We start from the raw sequence: 21,574 nt of genomic DNA, 5'->3' as shown, positions 1-21,574 counted from the left end.
ATGCATATGCATGCATTTTTAAGAACATTTCAAAGACATTTTTTGCTTGGAGTGGCCAGCTTTGGGTGACAGTTACAGACCCCACCGTTACACTTATTTTTAGGCCTGAAGGGGAGAGGGATGGGGAGAGGAGGAAGCAATCCTTCCTCAACTTTGGCCTCAGGAGGCCAGCACATAAAGCTGGGTAGGCCCTCTCCCCTCAGCATAGGAGTCTTCTTGCTTGAGGATCCAGGCATTGCAGTTCAGCACAGTTCAGAGGAAAACCAGTCCCCTGACGGAGCTCTAGCTGGCAGGAGAATTAGTAATCCAGAGCAAGCCAGGGCATTAGGCAAACATCAAGGTTCCTAGACTCCTACCAGGAAAGCCCTTTGTGCCTATCCTTTTTGGGTTCACATAATTTATCCCCACCTCACCACCTTCACTTCTGTCCTCAGTGTTAGCCTGCTGTGGTGGAGCCACAGAATTAGGAGGGGTAAAGAATAATTTTCAAAAAAGTCAAAAAACATGACTTACATATAAAATGAACATATGTCAAAGTTTTTATTCACTGGTTAATGAATGAGGACATCAATAAGATATTAAGACTAGTTCAAAAGAGAATTTGAGAATGAATACAGAGTTGGTCAAAGGAATACTGAAATGAACTTAACAAGACAGGTTAATGCCCCACAAGGCAAGAAAGTGCAACCTTTGGGGTTCCATTTTCTACCAGGCAGAAAATATCTACATTGCTATTGGACAAGAATTATTTACTCATTATAAGTCTCCTATAAATTAGCCTCTACACTTACAGAGTTGTAAAATACTAATCAATAATAAGTCAGAAGTCAAGCAAAGATACACATCCCTAGAAAATCAGGTGATCCCCAGCTGGAACTGGCAGGTTGGACAACACCTGACACTACACTGAGAGGACATCAGTGTAGTTCTTTTTCCTATTCCTTTTTCCTATGTCCAAGTCTGGATGATTTTTTATTAACAGAGGAAACCAGGGAAGTGGGACATTGGGACAGACAGGATAGGGAGTTCCACGAAGGAAGTGATCAAGTGGCAAATGTGGTGGAACTTGGCTTGGGTCTAGAGGTTTATTGACTGTTGGTGACCTTGAGGAGACCAATGTCCATGAAGGGGAAGGTACATTAATGGTGCAATGTGAGAAGTTATGGACGACTCTTTTGAAAAGTTTGTGAAGATAGAGGCTAGGAGACAAGGGAGGATATTAACAGGGTGTTCTATAGAATTCACTTTCTTTTTTTTCTTTGACTGAAGTTGGCCACACCCTTTCCTTTCTTTCTCTCCCATTCAGGGATGAGGGGAATAAAAATAATAGAAGCATACCTCTCCTAGGGTAACAAAAGGAAAAGCCATTAAAAGGCAATATAAGCTTCTAAGGTGAAATCAAATGCTACCCGAGAACTGGTAACATGGCCCACTGACCTGATGTGATGCCTATTCAGAGATATTCTTTAATGCTGTTTTAAACTGGGCAAACATAACCTCATGCTCCACACCCCCAAGTTCATGTCTATCCTTGGAACATGTACAGGTTGTTAGTTAAGGAAAAATTTCAACGGTTAAAAGAAAGGTTATGAGGCAGCTGGCCCTGGTGAGGGGGTTGTATCCATGTTCCCCAACCTGCTACACAGCTGAACTCTTGAAAGGACTATCATCCCTCATTTTCTCCATCTGACTTGACCATTCAGCCTCATGGACACTGATGGCAACTCCCTAATTCTTGAAACTGCACACACTCTTCCATTATAAAGCCACACTTGGTTTTTCTTTTTCACCTTCCCTGCCCCTCCTGCTCCAATGCCTTTTTGGGTTATTCCTCTTTATCCAGTCCTCCATGGGTCAATCCTAGACCCTCTTTCTTCTCACCCCATGCTCACACTCTAGGCCATCTTATCACATCCATGGCTTCCAATTCCACTGCCAACCATACTCCAAGGACACCCACATCTCCATCTCTGGTTCTCCCCTCTCCTCCAAGCTCCAGATCCACATGTCTAACTACCTACCACACATCTTCCCTTGAATATCTCAAGGAACCTCTGCTTCCTACGTCTCCCTCATGTCCGTCTGCTTCTTTGCATCCTCTTGGCTACTGCGCCTCAGCTTATTTCCATCCCAGCTATCATTGTATCCTATCTTGTCTGGACACTGCAGTGGCCTTCCCCCCTCCCCCCCACCCCGATTTCTCTGTTTTTCTGATTCCTTCACCCTTATGCCTCCTCTACACTGTAGCCAGACTGATCCTTTCAATACACATTATCCAGGTCTGCCTCCCCTCCAGCTTCACTTTGCACTGTTCTCCTCACTCCCAACATCTCCGCTTCAGTTGGTAAGCACCATGCTCCCTCTTACCACAGGATTCTTGCACAACCGGATCTCTGTTTGGAGCTTTCTTTCCTCCCCCTTGGCCTAGTTAGTTCTTCCCCAACTTCAGATCTCAGCTGGAACCTCCTTTTCTCTGGGAAACCTCCCTAACTACTCTTAGAAAGCCACCACAACAAGCCTTTCCTATACAGCACTCATGTCAGTTCAAAATCATCCACACACATGTGTGGCAACTTGATTAATGTCTGTTGCCTGCAATAGACTGTGAGAGCCATGAGAGCAGGAATAGTGTTGATTTAGCTGAGTGTCTAAGTCAGTGTCTAGTTATAGAAGGCCCTGGACATATACTGAAACGATGGATGGATTGATGGATGGATGGATGGGTGAATGGTTGGACATACCTAAAGAAAGTGAGACTTTTGTCCACATATATTTAGAAGCATGGAGCCACAGATCTACTACCCATCTTTACCAAATTCTAGACCAGGGCTATCCATGTCAACCATCACTGTTTGTTAAAATCACCTAGGTAAGGATACATACTTGTAACTGGTAGATAAATAAGTTTTGGAGATGTAATACATGGTACAGTGATTATAGAAAACAAAACTATTATAAATATTAAACTTTCTAAGAGACTAGATCTTAATTGTTCCCACCACTAGAAGAAATGATAAGTATGTGAAGAGACAGAGGTGTCAGCTAATGCTACAATGGCAATCATATTGTAGTACAAATGTATCAAATCAATATGTTGTACACCTTAAACATACTATATTAAATGGCAATTACATCTCAATTAAAGCTGATGAAGAAACTTAAAAATCAACTGAAAAGATTGGAAGCTAGGAAGCTGAAAAGATTACATACTGTATGATTCCAACTCTCTGACATTCTGGAAAAAGCAAAAGTATGGATACAGTAAAAAGACAGTGGTCGCCAGGGGTTGGGGATTTGTAAGGGGTGAGGGTGGGGGGAGGGAGGGATAGACAGGTGGAACATGGGGGATTCTTAGGGCAGTGAAACTATTCTGTACCAAACCATAAGGATGGAGACGTGATATTATACATTTGTCAAAACTCATACAATGTACAACACAGAGTAAACTCTCAACTGTGGTCTTTAGTTAATGACGATGTGTCCGTACTGCCTCACCATTTGTGACAAATGTACCACACTAAAGCAAGATGTTACTAACAGGGGAAACTGGGAGGCCAGAGAGGAGGTTGAGAGGGTATAACAGGGGACTCTCTTTGTACTTTCCTTTCGAAGTTTCTGTAAGCCTAAAACGTTCCAAAAAATAAAATCTATTAATTAAAAAAAAAAAAAAATCATGACTCCCAGACCAGTTAAATCAGATCTCTGAGGGTTGAGCCCAGGCATCAGGGTGTTTTCAAAGCTCCCTAGGAGATCCTGGCATGTAGGCATGTTGATAACTACTATCTAGACTGAATTGGGCATGGAAGGGGGAGACGGCAGCTGGGAGCCCTCTCTCAGCTCTGAGGCAGGTTTCCCAGGAAGGTGGGTGGATATTGGCACGCCTTGCCTAAAAGGAGATGGGAACGGCGAGGGGATCCTCTTTTGTGAAGGCCCCAGAACCTTAGGGATGGTCCCTTGGACTCTGGGGGAGACCAAGTGTACAGGTTTAACCAGCTTCTTCCTGTGTTGCAGCTCCCCATTGTTCCCTTTCTGTTCCTTCAGCATAGAGCCCTGTCCAGGCCATGGGGGGTGGGGGGGGCTCTTGAGGAGACCAAAGGTCTGCGGGCGGGGGGTGGGGGGCAGGGAGGGGAATGTCACAAGATCCTCAATGCAGACAGCAGCAGCCAATTGCAAGGACTACGGCTAGGAAAGTGACTGATCTTGCAGGGGATGGAGCAGAGTGAGCCAGTCAGTAACAGGAAAGAAAGAGCCACAGCAGAGGGCATCTGAGAGAGAAAGCAGGAGGGGCTTCCTCCCACATATCCTGGAGTGTGGGGCAGTAGCCTTTGGAAAGCCAAAGGGGTGGAAATCTGGGTTATAGCTACAGGGGAGTCCTGAGCTAGTTTGCTAGGCTGAGGAGCAGGAACAGGGAACTGGAAAAAGCCAGAGATATACAGGCCAGAGAAAGGCCTCATTACAGATCAGGTGGAGAGAATGGGGCTCCCAGAGGGAAGGCCCCATCTTGTGATTCAGCTGAGAGATGCTTTTTGAACGGTCTTCATCATGGTGAAACAGTCAATGGGCAGATAGAAGTTGAGAAAGTGACTCAGCCAGTGGATGAGGTTGCAATTCCTGGGCCCTGATTCCAGTCTTGTGGGAGAAGGACTGGACACCAGACCACATACCAAGGGTGTCTCAGGGGCTATGGACCAGGGATGGATTCCTAGAGGAGGTGACTTGGAGATGGTGGGGGCCCAGGCAGTGGGGAGGGCAGGGAGGCTGGCCACAAAGCTGGGATGGGCTAATGACAAACTGGTCAGCTTAACCTGGGAGGGGATTGGCAGCTGCCCTGGAGAATGAGAGGATATGGACTTTGTTCCCTGGGTTGTCCTAGCTGGAGAAATAAATGGGTCTGAGATCCCAGAGGGCAAAGCCAGGTCTGTGTATGTATGGGGGAGGGGACCTGGGAAGAAGATGGTCATTTAAGCCATGGCCACCCAGTCCACCAGGGGGCTGGAGTGGTGCAGGGAGTCCTTGCAGACCAGGGCTCTGTACTGCCGGTGAGAGGGAGAACAAGCCTTTCTCCAGAACCTTCTGGGCCTCAGTTGATCCCCAGAGTCCAGTGCCACCCACTGCATGGCTCCCCTGGCCGCTCTCGGCAGGGTCCCAATGGCCCAGGAAGCAGGCCTGCTTGTTTGCCCAAGGGGTGTGCAGGCATGTGTGTGTTTGTGTGTAAGAGACTCCATTATCTGTGGGGTGTTTATATGGGTCCCAGTATATGTCTGGGTGTCCCCCTGGGAAAATTGGAACCCGCAGTAGCCTTGAGCACTCCTCCCTCTTCTACCTTAGACTGAGACCACATAGGATAAGTATTGGGGAGATCAGATACCAAACAAAGTGCCCATGGGTCCCAGAGCCCAAAGAGATTCTCTGCACGTAATCAGGGCACTCCAAGGGCAAACCCCAGACTGGCCCCGAGCCTTCAGTCGGACACCACTGGCCTCAGCTCAGCTCCCCTGTGTTTAGGCTTAGAAGTACAGCCTCTGTCTCTGGTTTTCCTAGATGTCCTTACCCTGTGCAGGGTTCTCCATTTTCCTGGCAGCTGATGTGGGAAGACCTGGGTGGGGTGGGTGGGCTGGGGACCTGGGCTCTAGTCTGGCTCTTCTCTGGCTTGCCATGTGACGGAGCGAGACACTATTTCCTGAGCCTCAGTTTCCCTACCACGGTGTGCCTCCTAGAGTGGTTGTCCTTGTGGGGAAATGGTGTCATGCACCTGTGGTCCTATTCAAAGCTCTTATGCATGATTTGGCCTGTCATACCCAGGCCCAGGGCTTGGTGACCAATGCCAGGGATGAACCAACCCCTTGAAGGTGGGACTGACTTTGACAAACAAAGGCAGGGATGAGGGAAGGCGGTGTGCTAGAGGAGTGGGTGGGTCTGGAGAGCTGTGGGGAGTAAGGACTCAATGGAGTGTGGGGCATGGTTAGGAAACCATCCAGAGAGGGTAGCAGGGTTGATGGCAGGGGCCTCAAACTGGAGGAGCATGGTAGGGTTCTGAGAGGGAGGAGTATGGCCAGGTTGGTGCCTGAAGATTGCTCTGGCAGGCAATGAGAGGATGGATTGGAGTCCTAAGGACCAAAGCCAGATCAGTGAGGAAGTGAGAGATGGTGGGGAAGAACTGGGAACAGATCTACTTACTGGTCTCGGCATTTGGGAAACTTCTGCCTGGCTACCAGTGTCCCTCTCGTAGAGGGCTTGGTACAGTCCCTCATGGGACCGTCACAGGATGACCGGGACACATGCAGGAGAAACTTTGGTATCCATTCCTCAGACGGAAAAACTGATCCCCAGGCTGGGTAGCCTTTGGCTTGGTCTCCTGGTGGGCTCCAGTTTTACCCAGCTGGGAACTCCACAGACGGGTAAATACCAATCATGCAGGATATGCTGAGCCCATAGTCATGAAGGCTGGTTCCGGGCAGCTCCAGAGACAGAAAGTTCTTTTTAAGACCCTCCCTTGCTGAGTCCTTACTAGATACACAGCACTGTATCAGATGCTTGGCACCAGGACTTCATCTAATGTCACAAGAACCCCCCGAGGAGGTGCTGCTGTTCTCCACATTCTACCAATAAGACAACCGAGACTCCTCTCCTCCGATGGCTTGCCAAAGGTCACACAGAGCTATTAAAACAAAAGCTTGGATTCAAGCTCAAGGCTGTCTGGCCTCAATGATGACTGTTCATGATGGCCATGGGGGGCTACTATGAGCAGGAGGCTGCAGGGTCCAGAGAGCCCATAGCAGTGCTCAAGGCCAAGGGGCCACAGTAAAGACACTAGGCTCATGTCACAGAGACTCCGTGATGCTCCACTGGGACTTTTGCTCTATGAGGAGTGGGATGGCTCCCAAGGACCCGACCTTGGGCTCCCTGGGCCCCTGTGAAACATGGGCAGCCCATTGGCTCCTAAACATCGTGTTCTTCCCAAGGAGGGGCCACAGAACCTGCTCCAGAGCCTGAGCCACATCCTGGACTGTAGCTCCTCACCCTCCAGAGCCAGTCTTTCTCCCTCCCTCTCCCTCCTTTCCTCTTTCTCGCCTCCCTCCAGAGCGCCTCTCACCACTGTCCTTTTCAGACCCTTGCAGAAAAACTAGCAAAGCCAGCGATCCAGCTGGTGAGAAAGAGCACACATCCCGATGTTGAAAATGTACACACAGTTTGTTGTTGTTGTTGTTGTTTAACTCAAGAAAGGGCTTTTATTGTTTTTAACTCACTTCCTGGGAAGTTAATTTTTTAAACACTCTTATGGAGTTTGTTTATCATTTGTGCTACATTCAAAAGCAATAATGCCAACCCAAACCTTCAGTGATGCGGTAAGCACCCCATCCAGGCTCACGTGGGCAATGAAGCCAGGCCCACCTTTGAGGTCTGCGAGGGCAGGTCCAATCGATGTAGGCCCCTGAAACTCCCACCCTCCGGGCCCCAGTGTAGAGATGCTCAAGGAAACTTGTGGATCTGTGATTAGCCTCCCATGAACTCTGAAAAAGTGTTCTTAAAAACAGTATCGAATTATTGTTTAAGCCCTGGGTTACAATGCCTTAGTGCAGAGGGGCCAGGGAGAAATGTGGGCCCATTGACAATGGGCCACATTCTGCTCATAGCCTTAAAGACACATAGAAACTATATTACAGATGCACGTGCCAGTGCGAGACATGCAGGTGTGCTGTGTGCAGCAGATGGGCACGCACATGCGTGTGTGCGTGGAGGCGCGACACATACCCACAGGCACAAAGATGAACAGGACACAGACACTCCTCCAGCCCAGCCTCCCTTTCCTTCTCAGTGCCCGCCTTCCTGCAGTAGGAACCCCACGGAGGCAACTGAAATCCCGTGTTTAGCCCATGTTTTCAGGGGAGGTATCTGAGTCCTGCTTTATTTTCCTTTGGGGTCAATCTCTTGAGCATTTGGTCAGTAAGTGCCAAGCCAACCAGGCACAGATCCCAGGGAGAAGATAAAGTCTGCCCCAGCATGGCCAGGTCCACACACATGCTCCAGCGCACCAGCTCTGAGCAGGCCGAATGTCAACCGTCTTTGGGGTGAGGCAGTGGCAGGAGGCCCACCTCTCTGTGGCCACTTGCCAGCATGCACACCCCACCAGGGTCCCGCTTCCAGTGCTGCCTCCAACCTGGGCAGTTTGTCCTTCATTGTAGGAACGTGAGGGCAGCTTCTGGGGCCAGATGGGTAGGCCAGTGTAGGGTCGGAGATTGGATTCCAGTTACATCAGCATCTGCAAGGCCACAGCCCTGTGAGTCCAGGGCCTTTGGTCGGCCAGCCCCTGGTGTCTCTCCTACAGGGGAGCCACACGGGGAGGGAGTAAAGTGGGCAGGGAAGGTGGGTGCTCCTGGCTCAGGCCCCTGCCGGAAGCTTTCATTTAACCCATTCTCCCGGTGGCGCCGAGTGTGACAAAATCAAGGAAGGTCAGTCCATCCCACCTGGCTGCCAAATAATGAGGAGTGTGCCGGGAACCACCCAAAGCTGTAGGAGAGCTTTCTAGGTGTTCCCAAGCAGGCCTTTACACCATTCCACTCCTGACATTAAAAACAAAAGTAAAAGACAGCAAAAAAGGAATCTGAATTCTCCAATGCTGGCCCCTGCCTCCCTGAGGCCTAGGAATACCCACTGAGGGCTCAGAGCCTCCATGTCAGCATTCTCAGTAGACAAGAGCTCCGGCAGGACCCCCTCTGAGGTGGGCAAGGTACAGCTCTCCATGCGCATGAGGCAGTGAGCCAGGCCCGCCTGGCTCCCCGTGGGCGGTCTCTGCTATGGTGGTAAGCCAGGACTCCACCTGCTACCTTGGTTTCCTACCTCCTGCCTTGCCAAGCAGCCAGGTGGCGTTTCTAAGGCACCATGGGTACCTCTCTTTCCCAGAGGATGGATCCCATCAGGGAGAGCCAGGACAAGGAGAAAGGCCTTATGGGAGCCCTGCCCCCCAAGCCCCAGATGACAAACATTCCAGTCCTGTCCCTGGACTTGCGCGCTGAGGTCATGCAGCATGATAGAAGGAGGAGGGCCGGAAGAGGGGCCACAGTCCTCAGCCCCCTGCCCGCAGGGGCGACTGTCGGCATGAGGGCAGTGGGCCTTTGGAGGCGTGGGATGAGCGTGCTGCCGGCGGCCCTGGGCGCATGCAGGGGCTCAGGATGCAGCCTCATCTTCTTGAACGCCGGGGAGCTCCAGGCTCTTGCCCCCTTCGCCACACCTGTCTTTCCTGTTCAGGGGACACCACGGGCAGAGGGACCTCAGGGGTCAGAACACGCACTCAGGAAAACACTCTCACACATACTCACACAGCCATTCCTTTCCACAATTTCTCAGCCACGTCCCCCTACCCATTTCCCCAAGCTCACCTCAGCCTCGCCCCCCCCGCCCCCGCACTGTGGCCCCTTGCCAGTCTCCCTACCCCTAGCGTCGGCCCACAACCCTCCACCATTCCTTGTTGCCTGGAGATGAAGTCCACACTTCCCAGCCCGGCTTTCAGAGCTTCTCACAACCTGACCCGGCTGGCTCACAACCTGACCCAGGTCACAGGCTCTCCATGTTGACCTAGCTCAGCCCCCATGGTCCTGGGTAGAGGAGCTTTGGTTTTGAATTTCCTTTGCTTTGTTCACAGGGAAGAGTCTACCTACCAGTTTTGGAATTTTGTCATGTAGCGAATAGCTTCCTGTATCTGATTATTCCCCTAAGATCTTTCTTTTTAAATCACCAATGAATAGGTTCTGATATTTAAAAAAAAAAAAAAAAAAATCAATCCCATCTAACTCTACTATAGAGTTTCACCAGTTATCCCAAAGCATAAAAAACAGAGTCTGTTGGGGAGCCTAGGTGGCTCAGTTAGTTAAGAGTCTGAGTTTGGCTCAGGTCATGATCTCATGGTTCACGGGTTTAAGTCCTGCGTCGGGCTCTATGCTGACAGCTCAGAGCCTGGAGCCTGCTTTGGATTCTATGTCTGCCTCTCTCTCTTAAAAATAAAAATAAAATAGGGGCGCCTGGGTGGCTCAGTTGGTTGAGCGTCCAACTTCAGCTCAGGTCATGATCTCACAGTCCGTGGGTTCGAGCCCCGCGTTGGGCTCTGTGCTGACAGCTCAGAGCCTGGAGCCTGCTTTGGATTCTGTGTCTCTATCTCTCTCTGCCCCTGCCCCGCTCATACTCGTGTCTCTCTCTCTGCCTCTCAAAAAGAATAAATGTTAAAAACATTTTTTTAATAAAATAAAACATTAAAAACAAAAAAACAAAAACAAAAACAAAAACAAAAACAAAAACAAAAACAAAAAAAAACACAGAGTCGGGGCACCTGGGTGGCTCAGTCGGTTAAGCATGCAACTCTTGATTTCAGCTCAGGTCATGATCTCACTCACAGTTAATGAGTTCGAGCCCCACATTGGGCTCTGCACTCACAGAGCCTGCTTGGGATTCAATCTCTACCCTCTCTCTGACCCTACCCCACTTGCTCTCTCTCAAGATAAACTTAAAAATAAAAAAATAATAAATAAACTTAAAAATTAAAAAAAAAAAAAACAGAGTCTGTCAAGGATAAATGTTGGGACTCTGATGAAGTAAAACCTACTTTTCAAAATTCAACTTGGGTCACAGAATTATAGAATTTTATAGCTGAAAAGGATTAAGCCCAATCCTTTCACAGTCCAGATGAGGAAACGGGCCTTTCTCGCCATTAACGTGTCCATAAAAGGACAATGACTAGTACAACCTTGCTCAGTTGTATTCCTGGGTCCCAGTTCTGTGCCAGATATAGACTAGAGGTCTTTAGCCTGTGACTGCCTTTTCACACCCCTAGGGGGCACTGAATCACAGGCACTGAGCTAGAGTTACCAGATGTCCAGATTTGTTCATTACGGTCCTACTTATGCCTTTTGTCCTGCCATAATTAGTAACAGATTCCTCTTTCACTCTCAAAAGTGGCTCCATTTAGATGTTAAATATGTAATCCCCTACACTAAACCCAATTCCAGCCTCGAGGCCTGCAGACCTAGAGGAACCCAGGGAACCCCTTCTTCCAGTCCTGCCCACCTCACTGAAGAGACAGGGAACTGAAAATAAGCTCAGTACCGTCAAGGCCTCTCCAAAGCCCCCCCCCAACTCAACTTCCATTGGCCAGGAAATTTGTCAGCTGGAGGGCAGGAAGTTGGTATATGGACATTACTGAGTGCAAGCAACCTCTGGCTGGAGCAGACCCCAGCTCACCCACTGTGATGGGACTTGACACTTCTGAAGAGCCCACTTACAAAAGGGTGGCCTCACACGAAGCCAGCGTGTGGGCCCCTGCACAGCACAAGTGGTGCTACTCTTTCCGGACAGGCTGAGGTACGCAGACAACATCTGGCACTCACCTCTCTAGGGAGCACGCCTTTTCCACACAGCAGGTGGAAGGGGCGGAAGATGGGGGTGGGGGTGCACAACATCTCCTCCCTGCAGCATCCTTCATGGGCCAGAGGAAAGCAACCAATGTCCCAGGACCACCTTCTGGTCTAGGACCCCTCAGGGTTTTCTCTCTGCAGGTCTGCGCACAAACTCCAGCAGGCCTTGTTGGCATCCCAAACTGACTTTTATTTTAATGGAAGAAGGCGGAAAAGCTGAGGACGAGGCTCACAGAGGTTTGGGGAATTGCTTCTCTGACCTCTCCTAGGAGGTGGTGAATGTACATGCCTGGGTCACAGTAGGGAGCCTTCAACAAACGAGAATCTCTTCCCTGGCCCTATCAGCCAACCCATCCATACTTGCTGGACAAACATTTACAAAGTGATGACTGAGCACATGGCCTCAGCAATGGCTGGAGGTAGCATGAGCCACTCAGGAAGGCAGCTAACAATCCCCCCGGGCCAGGAAGAGTCAGCAGAAGTGCCCCTCCTTCCACAGACAAGCAACCTTCTACAAGGAGCGGATACGAGGCCTATCCGCAAACCTCTACCAGGCTGCCGTGGGCTGAGGACAGAGGTGTAAACAGGGCCCTCCTCTGAGACCTGGCGAGTCCCCAGGCTCCAGGCTCAGCCTGCACAGCCCAGTGACAGTGAGAGTCTCGGGGATATAACACAGCCCCCACTCTACCCCAGGGAGCACCCTGCAGGCCTCAGCCCACAGATACTTACGACAGTAAGTTTCCTGGAGCAGACATAGATCGCTCTTCCCTCCGAGCTTGGGGCTCAAATGGGTTCCCAAAGGAACGCTTTCTCAGCATGGACTTAACCAGGATCTGGGGAGGACACACATGTCAGAGTGAGGAACACAGAAACCCAGGCTCCCGGACACATTGGCAGCCTCTACTCTGATTCCCTAAGGGCACAGCTTCCAGGTGGCCCTGCTGAGGCTCCCTTTCAGTCAGCAGAGAAAGGAAGAGAATTCCAAGCAGAGGAAATGGCAAGAGCATGAGTGGTGATGTTGAAAGGTGAATTCTGGGAATGGTGAGGAGCTTGGCACAACTGGTGGGGGTGCCCAGAGGCCAGGAACAGACTACGAAGGGTCTGGAATGCCAGGCTGAAAGGGGGCTTTATCTTGAAGACATGGGGCGTGCAATCAGGAAATGCTTTACAGCTAAGGTGGGGAGCATGGAGTGGAGGAGAGGTTGTGCCAGACAGAGCAGAGAGGAAGCGCACAGCAGCCTGGGGGAGATGCCTGGACAGGTAGAGGCTGCTGCACCCCAGCTCTCTGTCTTTGTCCCTCCTCCTGCAGCAAGGACAGTTCTAGGCTGTTGCCTACACACACACACACACACACACACACACACACACTCACACACTCACAAACACATGCCTGGCATGGGGGTGCATTCAGTCATTCGTTTACTTCATTCATTCATTCATTCATTCAATCAACAACTATTTATCAAGTGCCTAGCATATTCCAGACACTATTCTAGGTGCTGGGGCCACACTGAGGCAAAAATTCTTGCCCTTTATGGAGCTTATGTTCTAGTTAGGGGGACAAGTAGTAAATAAGACAAATCAGTAAAATACATGAGTTAGTGATACGGGCTAAGGAGAAAACGGTAAAACAAGGCAGGAGGAGATGGGAACTTTTGATAAGGGGCCAGGGAAGGCCCACTTCTCACTGAGGTAACTTTGGAGTAAAGGTCTGAAGGGAGTGAGGAAGCGAGCCCTGCAGTTTTCTGGGCAGGAGCACCCCCCAGGAGGAAAGGGAAGTGCAAAGGTTCTGGAGCAGCAGCTTATGCAGCACATGGTTGGAGCTGAGCAAATGGAGAGAGGAGAGGAGAGACGAGGTCCACAGGGAGATGGGGGCGGAAGGTATGCGGACTGTGCAGGCAGTCAAGGTTGTGGCTCCTATTCCGAGTGACATGGGAGCCTACGTGAGCAGGGTAGACATGAAAAGTGACATGAACAGTCACTGGGACCCACCCTGGCTGCTGAGCTGAGCACTAACTGTCATGCAGGTGACGGTGGAAGCAGGAGACAACTTGGGAGGCTATTCCAGTGGTTAATGGTGGCTAAGACAAAGGAAGGAGCAGCAGAGACCCTATGGGAGCTGACTGGTTCCAGAGACCACAGAGCCCTGGAGCTCTATGGAACACAGGAATAAGCAGGACTCTGGCCACCTGTCCCTAGCTGGGCCTGGACCAAGCAGGGAGGGCTAATGCACACAGGCCTGATGTACCCACAGCACAGGTACCAGCTCTCTCTTTGCCTTGTGCTTACTCTGACTTGCTGTGATACCTCAGTGCAGGGCAGGTCATGGTTCTCAGTGTCCTCCACAAAACCCCATGTGGCCACGAGGGGCTACATGAATAACTTCCAACAGTTAACATGGAAGATGTCCAGAGAAAGATGAGAAAAAGTAAAATGTGAGAGGAGAGTGGAGGGAGCACATGGGTGCGGTCCAAAGAGCTCAGGGCCACCTCTCCAATTCAAACGCTTCCTATGCCTTCTTAGCGTCATGTCCTTGACACAAAGTACAGCGCTTGGAAGCAAGGAGGGAGGGAGGGAGGGAGGGAGGGAGGGAGGGAGGGAGGGAGGGAAGGGAGGGAGGGAGGGAAGGAAGGAAGGAAGGAAGGAAGGAAGGAAGGAAGGAAGGAGGGAAGGAAGAAAATATTTCTTCCAGTCATGGTGAAAGATCCTCGGTGAGGGCAGTATATTTTTTAAATCACTCACTCTCCTCACCAAGCCTCCTGGTCTCCCTACTGCAAGGCTGAATAACATGGCCTCTTTCCCCACTGCCTTCCAGCAGCGCCCCAGTAGATCAGCACTGGGGATGACTGACCAGAAGGCCCTCTGTCCCCTGACAGGGCCCACATAGAGCAAGTCTCAGGCAATGACTATGACCTCCTCAGGCCCTCCCAGGATAAGGGAGTCTTTGGCCCATCACCCTCTTACCACCGTGGTCCAGCTGGGGATGAGCTTGACCGAGTTCTTCACTTCCTCCTCGGTCACCTCCACCACACTGCAGTGTTCCTCCTCTGAGGGAAGGGGCTCCTCCCCACTCTTGGTCACCCAGGGGTGCAACTGTGGAGTGGGAGGACAGAGAGAGGTCAGACAGACACCCAGTCAGCAAAGAATACCACGGGCATTCTATCAGCAATCGCCTTGAGGGGACCCAACACCCATAAACTCCCAATCCAAACCCAATATACATATGACTTGGTATAGGGCTCTCTAGAAGGAGATACTGAGGCCTGTTTGCTGTGTCCAAGGCCAGCCCAGCTCAAGACCTCTGGTTCCCCAACCTTGATGTCTGGCACCCCAATCCTTGTTTCAGGATTCTTGTCTAGCATCTTCAGGATTAGGTCCTTGAGCTCCTCACTGATGTTTGGCCTAAAAGTGGGGAAGGAAGGAGATGAGGGAGAGACAGTCAGTGAGGATTCTTTCTTGCCCACCTCTCCATCCCCACCTGCTCTGGGATTCCCTGAATAGTACATGCCAGGTCAGAGACACACCCAACCCTCACTTCTCAGAGAGCAGGAAGGTACTGAGGCAGAAGCAAAGAGTTTCAGAATAAGTAGATGGATATCCTTCTTTCCTGAATAGGAAGTAAAGCCATCTCCTCCAGAGGCAGGGGCCACAAATACAAATGCGGTCCAGGGGTACTGGATACCCTCTCAGTGCAGAGATGGTGAGGATAGTGAGAAAAGTCATTTTATGGGACACCAGGGGCCTTTACCCCACTCACCATCTTATCCTCTCCTCTGCCTGGGAGGTAGCCAAGAAATACTCTCATTTGACAGAGGAGGAAACTTAGGCCCAGAGAGGTTAGCGGGTTGGCACATTGCTACCCACAAGAGTGAGGACAGGGATGAGAGATTCAGGGGAAGGGGGAGCAGGACACTCAGCCCCACATTAGCCTGACTGTTTCTGCCCAAACTCCAGGCTTCTTTGCTACCAACATTTTGGGGGAGCCCATCCATCCAAGCCTGCAGAGAAGGAACTCACTCTTGGGACTGTTGACCTTGGTTCCCTCTGCTGTCCTAGATATTTAATCCCATTTATAACTCTTGGGATGGGAAGAAAGAGACCTCCGGCAGGGGGTACAGCAGGAGGAAAGGTACAGAGACAGGCAAAAAGGGGTGGAGTCTAGTTGGCTAGTGCTGTGGGGGAACAGGTATCCTTGAATGCCAGGGTCAGGGAACCCAGGTGTCCTTGAATGCCAGGGTCAGGGAATGGCCTCTTCATGCAGGCTTTTGGGAAGCCTTGGAAAAACTTTAAGCAGGAGATATGGTGAGATTTGTTGTACTTCATCAGGGTCACCCTGGCCTGACTGGCGGCTGGACTGGAGGGAGGCTGGCAGCAGGGAGACCAAAGAGAAGGTAGCTAGATAAATCCAAGGACAGAAACAGTCAGGGGCACAGGTGGCAATGGAGTCAAGAGATACAGAAGAGGTGGACTCAATAGGGCTCGGGGACCAGACAGGGAGTGGGAACGAGGGAGCAGGAATCATTGAGGACAATGCCCAGGTTGGTTTCTGACCTTCCCAGGGCACTTTGATCAGATGGCAGAAGGGTCTGAAAAATAAGGAGCCATGGTAGCCAATATCATAACCAGAAGAACCACAGATGAGCAGGGAGACCTCTCCAAATAGTCCCTCTCAGCTCAGAGACCCCAGTTACAAATGAAGGGATGGGGAGGAGGGAGTGGCTTCAAATCCCAGACCCACTGATAACTCTCTTCTGGAGCCTCCACTTTTCCATCTATGAAATGGGGAAGGAAACTGGGATCTTAAAGCCCTCCTACCCCATGTGGGAAAGACAGGGGTTCCCCATGATTCCAGGGTCCGTGTAAAGTTGATGCCCATTGACCCCACACAGGCCTTTAGTGAAGGAGTCGTGTGAATGTGTGACCTGGGGTCATTCTTGCCCAACTCCCAGCCTCAGAGTTCCATTTGTACAGTGGAATCCGATTAGATGTCTCTGAGACCTTGCTCTACAGTCCCACCCCTCCATCCGCTCAGGAGCCCCTCCCAGGGAACAGCACCCCCAGAAAGTTGGGGTGGGGCCTTCAAAAGGCAAATGCTCTGCTACAACTCAGACATGCCTCCCTGGGGGTGGGCAGGAGCCCCCTTTCACGGGCAACTCACTCCTCGGGAAACACCACGGCCTCATTCTTGATCTTCCTATGCAGGGCCAGGATGTAATCGTCGATGAACGGGCACTGTGGGGTGTAAAAACAGACAAAGGATGCAGGCCCAGGGCCTCGACTTGCCTTGGGGGACTGACCCCATTTCTTGGTGTGGCCAGAAGTGGGGGGCAGCTCTGGACTCCTTAGTAGAAAGGAAGAACCCTGTCTAACTTGTTCAGGGCTCAGCATACAGTAGGTGCTCAAGAAACACTAACTGAACAAATGAGTCATTGAGGGAACTATGAGGCTGGGTGTACCCACTGGCCATAGAGCCACCTGCAGAAAGGCTTCCACTCCAGGGCTTGGAGTTTGCGAACATGTTCACTGAGATTCCCTCCTGGCTCTCAGTGCAGTCACTAGAGTAGGAGCACCTGTGGACAGGGATTTTGGCTAAGTCAATGTTGAGTGTTCCCAAGGCCCATCCTGACCCAGAGCAAGAGTCAAGGACAATTTGCAGAATGAATGAATGAATGAACATCCGAATGAACAAAAGAATGAATGGCATCAGGGCCAGAAGGACAGGGAGCACTCTGGCGGGAAGATGGCAATACCGCCATCTACACCTCCCATTGGGATGTCTGCTGTCCGGGACTCCTTCATATGGATCTCCTTCCAAGGGTCAGGAGAAAAAAGAAAAAAGCCTCTTTTCCCTCAGCCTTCTCTGGGTCAGGTGGCTCCTTTCAAAAGTCGCTTTACTTTAGGACACAAAGGAAATGATAGCCTGCAGCTATCATTCATGCTGGTTCAGCTTGGCCCCGCCCATGGCGCCAAGGGGCTGGGCCCACCCAGCTCTGCCACCCCACCCAACACTCACCTTGCCATAGACAAAGCAGTATAATGTGACCCCAGTGGCCCACACGTCCAAGGCCTAGGAAGAAACAGCTCGCATCAGTTCCCCAAAAGGAACCAACACCCCTTGCTCACCTAGCTCCCATGGGCTATGGAAGAGGGCATGCTGGGACCCTCCTTCCTCAGTCATACATTCACTCAACAAACACTCCCAGGCACTCGTTCCATGCCTGACCCTGTGCTGAGCACTAGGGACACAGGGCTGACAAGAACAAGGTCCCGGCCTCTCAGGGTTTCCATGTCCCCTTGTCACATACCCAAACCAGATACAGTTCCAACTCAATAGGTGCAAAACTCCCTTCACCTACAGGGTCACATTGCTATACCTGTGACACAGATGCACCCCAGAAACCATGCTATGTATTGACCTTATACTCACTAAATTAGCTCGTCATCCCTTTTCCTGATATTCCATTGGAGAAGCCACCATCCACCTTTCTTCTGACACCAGAAACAGCCCCTGCCCACCCCAAGGCCCTGGCCCTTGGCCACCTCTACAGCTCCTCACGGCTTCCCCATATCCTGGGTTCTAACATGTGCTCTCTCTACATCTTCCCCCTCTGGAACCCCACCTCCTCTCCTGGTTTCCACTTTCTCTCCTATGTGAATGATTCTCAAATGTCTACCTACATATTCCTGCCACAGATGATTCAATCTGAATCCAACCAGGGAACACCAGACAAATGCAAACTGATATCATTCTACAAGGTAACAGGACTGTTCTCTTCAAAAATGTCAAGGTCAGAATAGACAAAGAAAGGCTGAGGAACTCTTCCAGATGAAGGGACCCCAAAGAGATGTGACAAGTGAACGCAGTGACTAACTTTGAATCAGATCTTAGACCAGAAAGAAAAAAAAAAAGGCATTAAAGAACAGTATCCAGACAACTGATGAAATCTGAATAAGGTCGATTAGATAACAGTCTTTTATCAATGATTAGCTTCCTAATTTTGATAATTGTACTGAGGTTATGTAAGAGAATGTCCTTGTTCTTAGAAAATATCTGCCAAACTATACTGTGATAAAGGAGGGTAAGGTCTCCAACTTAACTCTCGTACAGTTCAGAAAAATGTAATACGTGTATAATAAATATAGGGAGAGACGGTGAAAAGGTCAATGAGATAAAATGTCAATAATTGGTGACATGGGTAAAAAGATACATGGGAGGGTTTTTTTTTTGTACTATTGCTGTAATTTTTTGTAAATTTGGAATTACATCAAAATTAGAAATTCTTGAAAACAATCTCTATCTACATCCCTGACCTCTCTTGAGCTCCACACCCACACACATGTCCAAATGCCTCCTGACCATTGGCTCCCTGGCAGAGGCACAGTGAGGCAGCCAGCACTCCACAGGTGGGAACAGGCATGTGGCCAGGGGAACAAACGGAACTGCAGCCCTCTGCTCAGAAAGCTTTGTCCACTGCCTCTGTCAGTTAGGAGGAAGCACAAACTTCCAGGCCTTCTAAACTCTGCCCCAGACCCATCATGCCCCCTTCCCAATGCTCCTCAGTGCTCTTGTACATTCTATGGTCTCCATCTCTTGCTCAAATCCTCCCCATTCTTCAAGGCCTAGTTCAAACCCTGCCGTCTCCAAAAAGTCTGAGAGGAGCCTCCAACTTCTTCCCAAACACGAGCTCTCCTGTTCTTTTCACCATCTCCAGAAGGACAGAGAACTGGGCCATCTGGGCTCTGTCTGTTCCACAGCCCAGCCCAGTGCTCCGTACAGAGAAGCTGGCAGGAAATATCTGCAGTGGAGACCCGGGGCCATCCTGCTGGAAAATGACAGGAAGCCAAAGATGGGGAGTTTCTCAGACTTCAGGAGGCAAACAGGAAGGAGAGGACTGTGTTCAGTGTTCGCGCCTGAGACATAAGGACTCTGATACCCTCAGGTTGGAAATGAGGCTCCACTGCAAACCATTCCACCCCTCCACCTGAATGCCAACTCAGCCTAGGTCCTAGAAGCCACCTTCCCACTGAAGCTCTGGCCGGAATCAGAAATGGCTTCGGGGGCCATGAACGCTGGAGTCCCAGCAGTGCTGGACAGCTGAGCGTCGTTCCCCTCAAACTGGTTGCTGACGCCAAAGTCGGCAATTTTCACATGCCCATCATCGCCCAGGAGCAGGTTGGACGGCTTGATGTCCCGGTGGATGATCTTCTGGCAGTGCACTGCAGAAAGAGGCAGCTTGAGTGCTGGCCTGGGGGGCCACTGCCTGGAACCCCCCCCACCTGCCCTCGCCTGGCCAGGGAAGCCCATCTTAAACTCTAGGCGAGAAAGGAGCGGGGCTATCCTAGCCCATGCACACACTCATCTCATGAGGACCTCAAAAGAATTCAGGGCCCTCTGCTCCACTATGCAGTAGTGACATCACAGCCAGCCCAGGCTGTCAGAAGCAGAGCTAGGACTGGAGTCCTTGGACTCCAAGTGCAGTGCTCCCTGTGGCAATCAACACACCTTGTTGCTGAAGGGGCTGTCAGAGGAAATTGGGAAGGGAGCCTCTCCAGAGGCCATCTCTGGCCCTCCCCATGTTGTCTGCAGTCCCAAAGCCTGTCAAAACCTTTTCTCAGTCTCTTCTCCCACCCAGCCAGGTCGGAAATGTTCCTCCTCCTCGGACTTAGGGTGGAATAGTGGGGTATCCTGCAGAAGTACTGCCTCAGGCTTAGGGATTCTGGGCTGAAGAGCATCAGGGGGAGAGGGCATCCCAAGCCTTGGGACTGCTAGGATGAACATGGCTGGGGTAAGGGTCAGCCTTCTCCAGTGGACTGAGAGCTCACCTTGCTTCCTGGGTTCAGCAGTGCCAGGAAAAGATGGGAAGCTCAGGCTGAGATGGCCAGAGACATCCCAGCTTAGAGAAGGCACTGACTCTACCCCACAGTCACCCACTTACAGGCTCTACCTCAGCAAATACTTTCCTCTGGATCAGAAGTCCCCAAGATGTTGGAGAGGAGGGAAGATGGAAAGGGCAGGAGGAAAGAAGAGAGGAGAGGCGGAGATGAAGGGCAAAGGGAGTGAGTGTCACACAACAATAACAACCAAACCAATGTTCCTCTAGTGACTGCCTCTTATGTGCCTGATGCACTCAAGAGATTTGACACAATACCCATCAGAGTGCAGAGGCTCAAGGGACTGTGTATTTGACCACAGAAAGTGGTCCCAAATTCTTATCTCAAACCCTGGCCTCTCCCCTGAACTCCGGGATATTTATCCACATGGATATCCGGCAGACATCTAATGTATTTCTCAAAATTTCTCAACAACACATCTAATTCAGAACTTGATTGTGCTGTCTGCAACCCCCTCCCCACCCCTCACCAAACAAACAAAACAGAAGACCTCTGCTTCTCCTCTAGTCTTTCCTATCGGGTTAATGGCACATTACCAGTTGCTCAGGCCAAAAACCTCAGGATCATCTCCAACTCCTCTCTCTTTCAGACACCACATCCTATTCAATCAACAAGTCCTATGGGCTCAACTTCTAAGATATATTCCAGATGTGACTGCTTCTCATACCTGCATTGCTACACTTGCCCATCTACAAGAATCAGGTCTGGGCCCCTGACCATGGAGCCTTCCCCAGGCAGCCTTCATCTTCCCTTCTGAGGACCAGAATGACAAGGAAGGTCTTCAGCACCTGATGCCTCCATTCATTTGCCTGTCCAACCTGTGGTTCTGACCAGTGGGCTCTGGGAAGCCCTTCACTGTGATTAGCTGGGTCTTGACAAGACTTTACTCCAAAGCCAGATGGGATTAGCTTGTTTTGGGATGGGGGAAACAGAGGATGGGAAACAAAAGGCACTGAGCTGAAGAAAAGGGCCCAGGACAGGAAGGGGTGGAAGCCAACCTGGTACAGGGTTGTGTCCACCACTCATCACACCCAGGGTGAAATGCCCCCTTCCCATAACTCTAAACCCTTGAGAGTTTCTGCAAAGCCCTCCTCTCTGTGTGCCTCAGTTTCCCCATATGTGCAAAGAGAGTATTAGAGGGCAGTGGAGTGGCTCAAATGAGATAAAGACAATCCTGGCTCCTGATACCTCAGATAGGTCCTCACCCTGTTCCCCTAGGAAGAGAATATGCTCCTGATAAATCCAGTTAAGATTTGAGAGAGATGGGCACCACTCCTGTT

At 50.6% G+C, this 21,574-nt stretch overlaps 1 protein-coding gene across 4 annotated transcripts in view; it reads right to left on the bottom strand.

The window, feature by feature from the left end:
• Positions 1-516: 516 nt before the first annotated feature.
• CAMKK1 (calcium/calmodulin dependent protein kinase kinase 1) overlaps positions 517-21,574 on the bottom strand; it is a 35,122-nt gene continuing 14,064 nt past the window's right edge. Inside the window, exons 10-16 of one of the 4 annotated variants that reach the window (XM_043583376.1) lie at positions 19,420-19,619; positions 17,416-17,469; positions 16,561-16,634; positions 14,717-14,804; positions 14,367-14,495; positions 12,132-12,235; positions 517-9,238 (exon numbers count right to left, since the gene is read on the bottom strand). In XM_043583376.1, the coding sequence (XP_043439311.1) occupies positions 9,166-9,238; positions 12,132-12,235; positions 14,367-14,495; positions 14,717-14,804; positions 16,561-16,634; positions 17,416-17,469; positions 19,420-19,619 (722 nt within the window). In that variant the 3' untranslated portion in view covers positions 517-9,165. Of the gene's footprint in view, positions 9,239-10,477; positions 11,465-12,131; positions 12,236-14,366; positions 14,496-14,716; positions 14,805-16,560; positions 16,635-17,415; positions 17,470-19,419; positions 19,620-21,574 lie in introns of those variants that run through there. The other 3 variants (XM_043583375.1, XM_043583378.1, XM_043583377.1) reach the window with 3 other exon arrangements.

Source organism: Prionailurus bengalensis, chromosome E1 (assembly GCF_016509475.1).
Source record: "Prionailurus bengalensis isolate Pbe53 chromosome E1, Fcat_Pben_1.1_paternal_pri, whole genome shotgun sequence".
Taxonomy (NCBI): Eukaryota; Metazoa; Chordata; class Mammalia; order Carnivora; family Felidae; genus Prionailurus; species Prionailurus bengalensis.
This window is presented reverse-complemented; position numbering and strand designations above follow the sequence as displayed.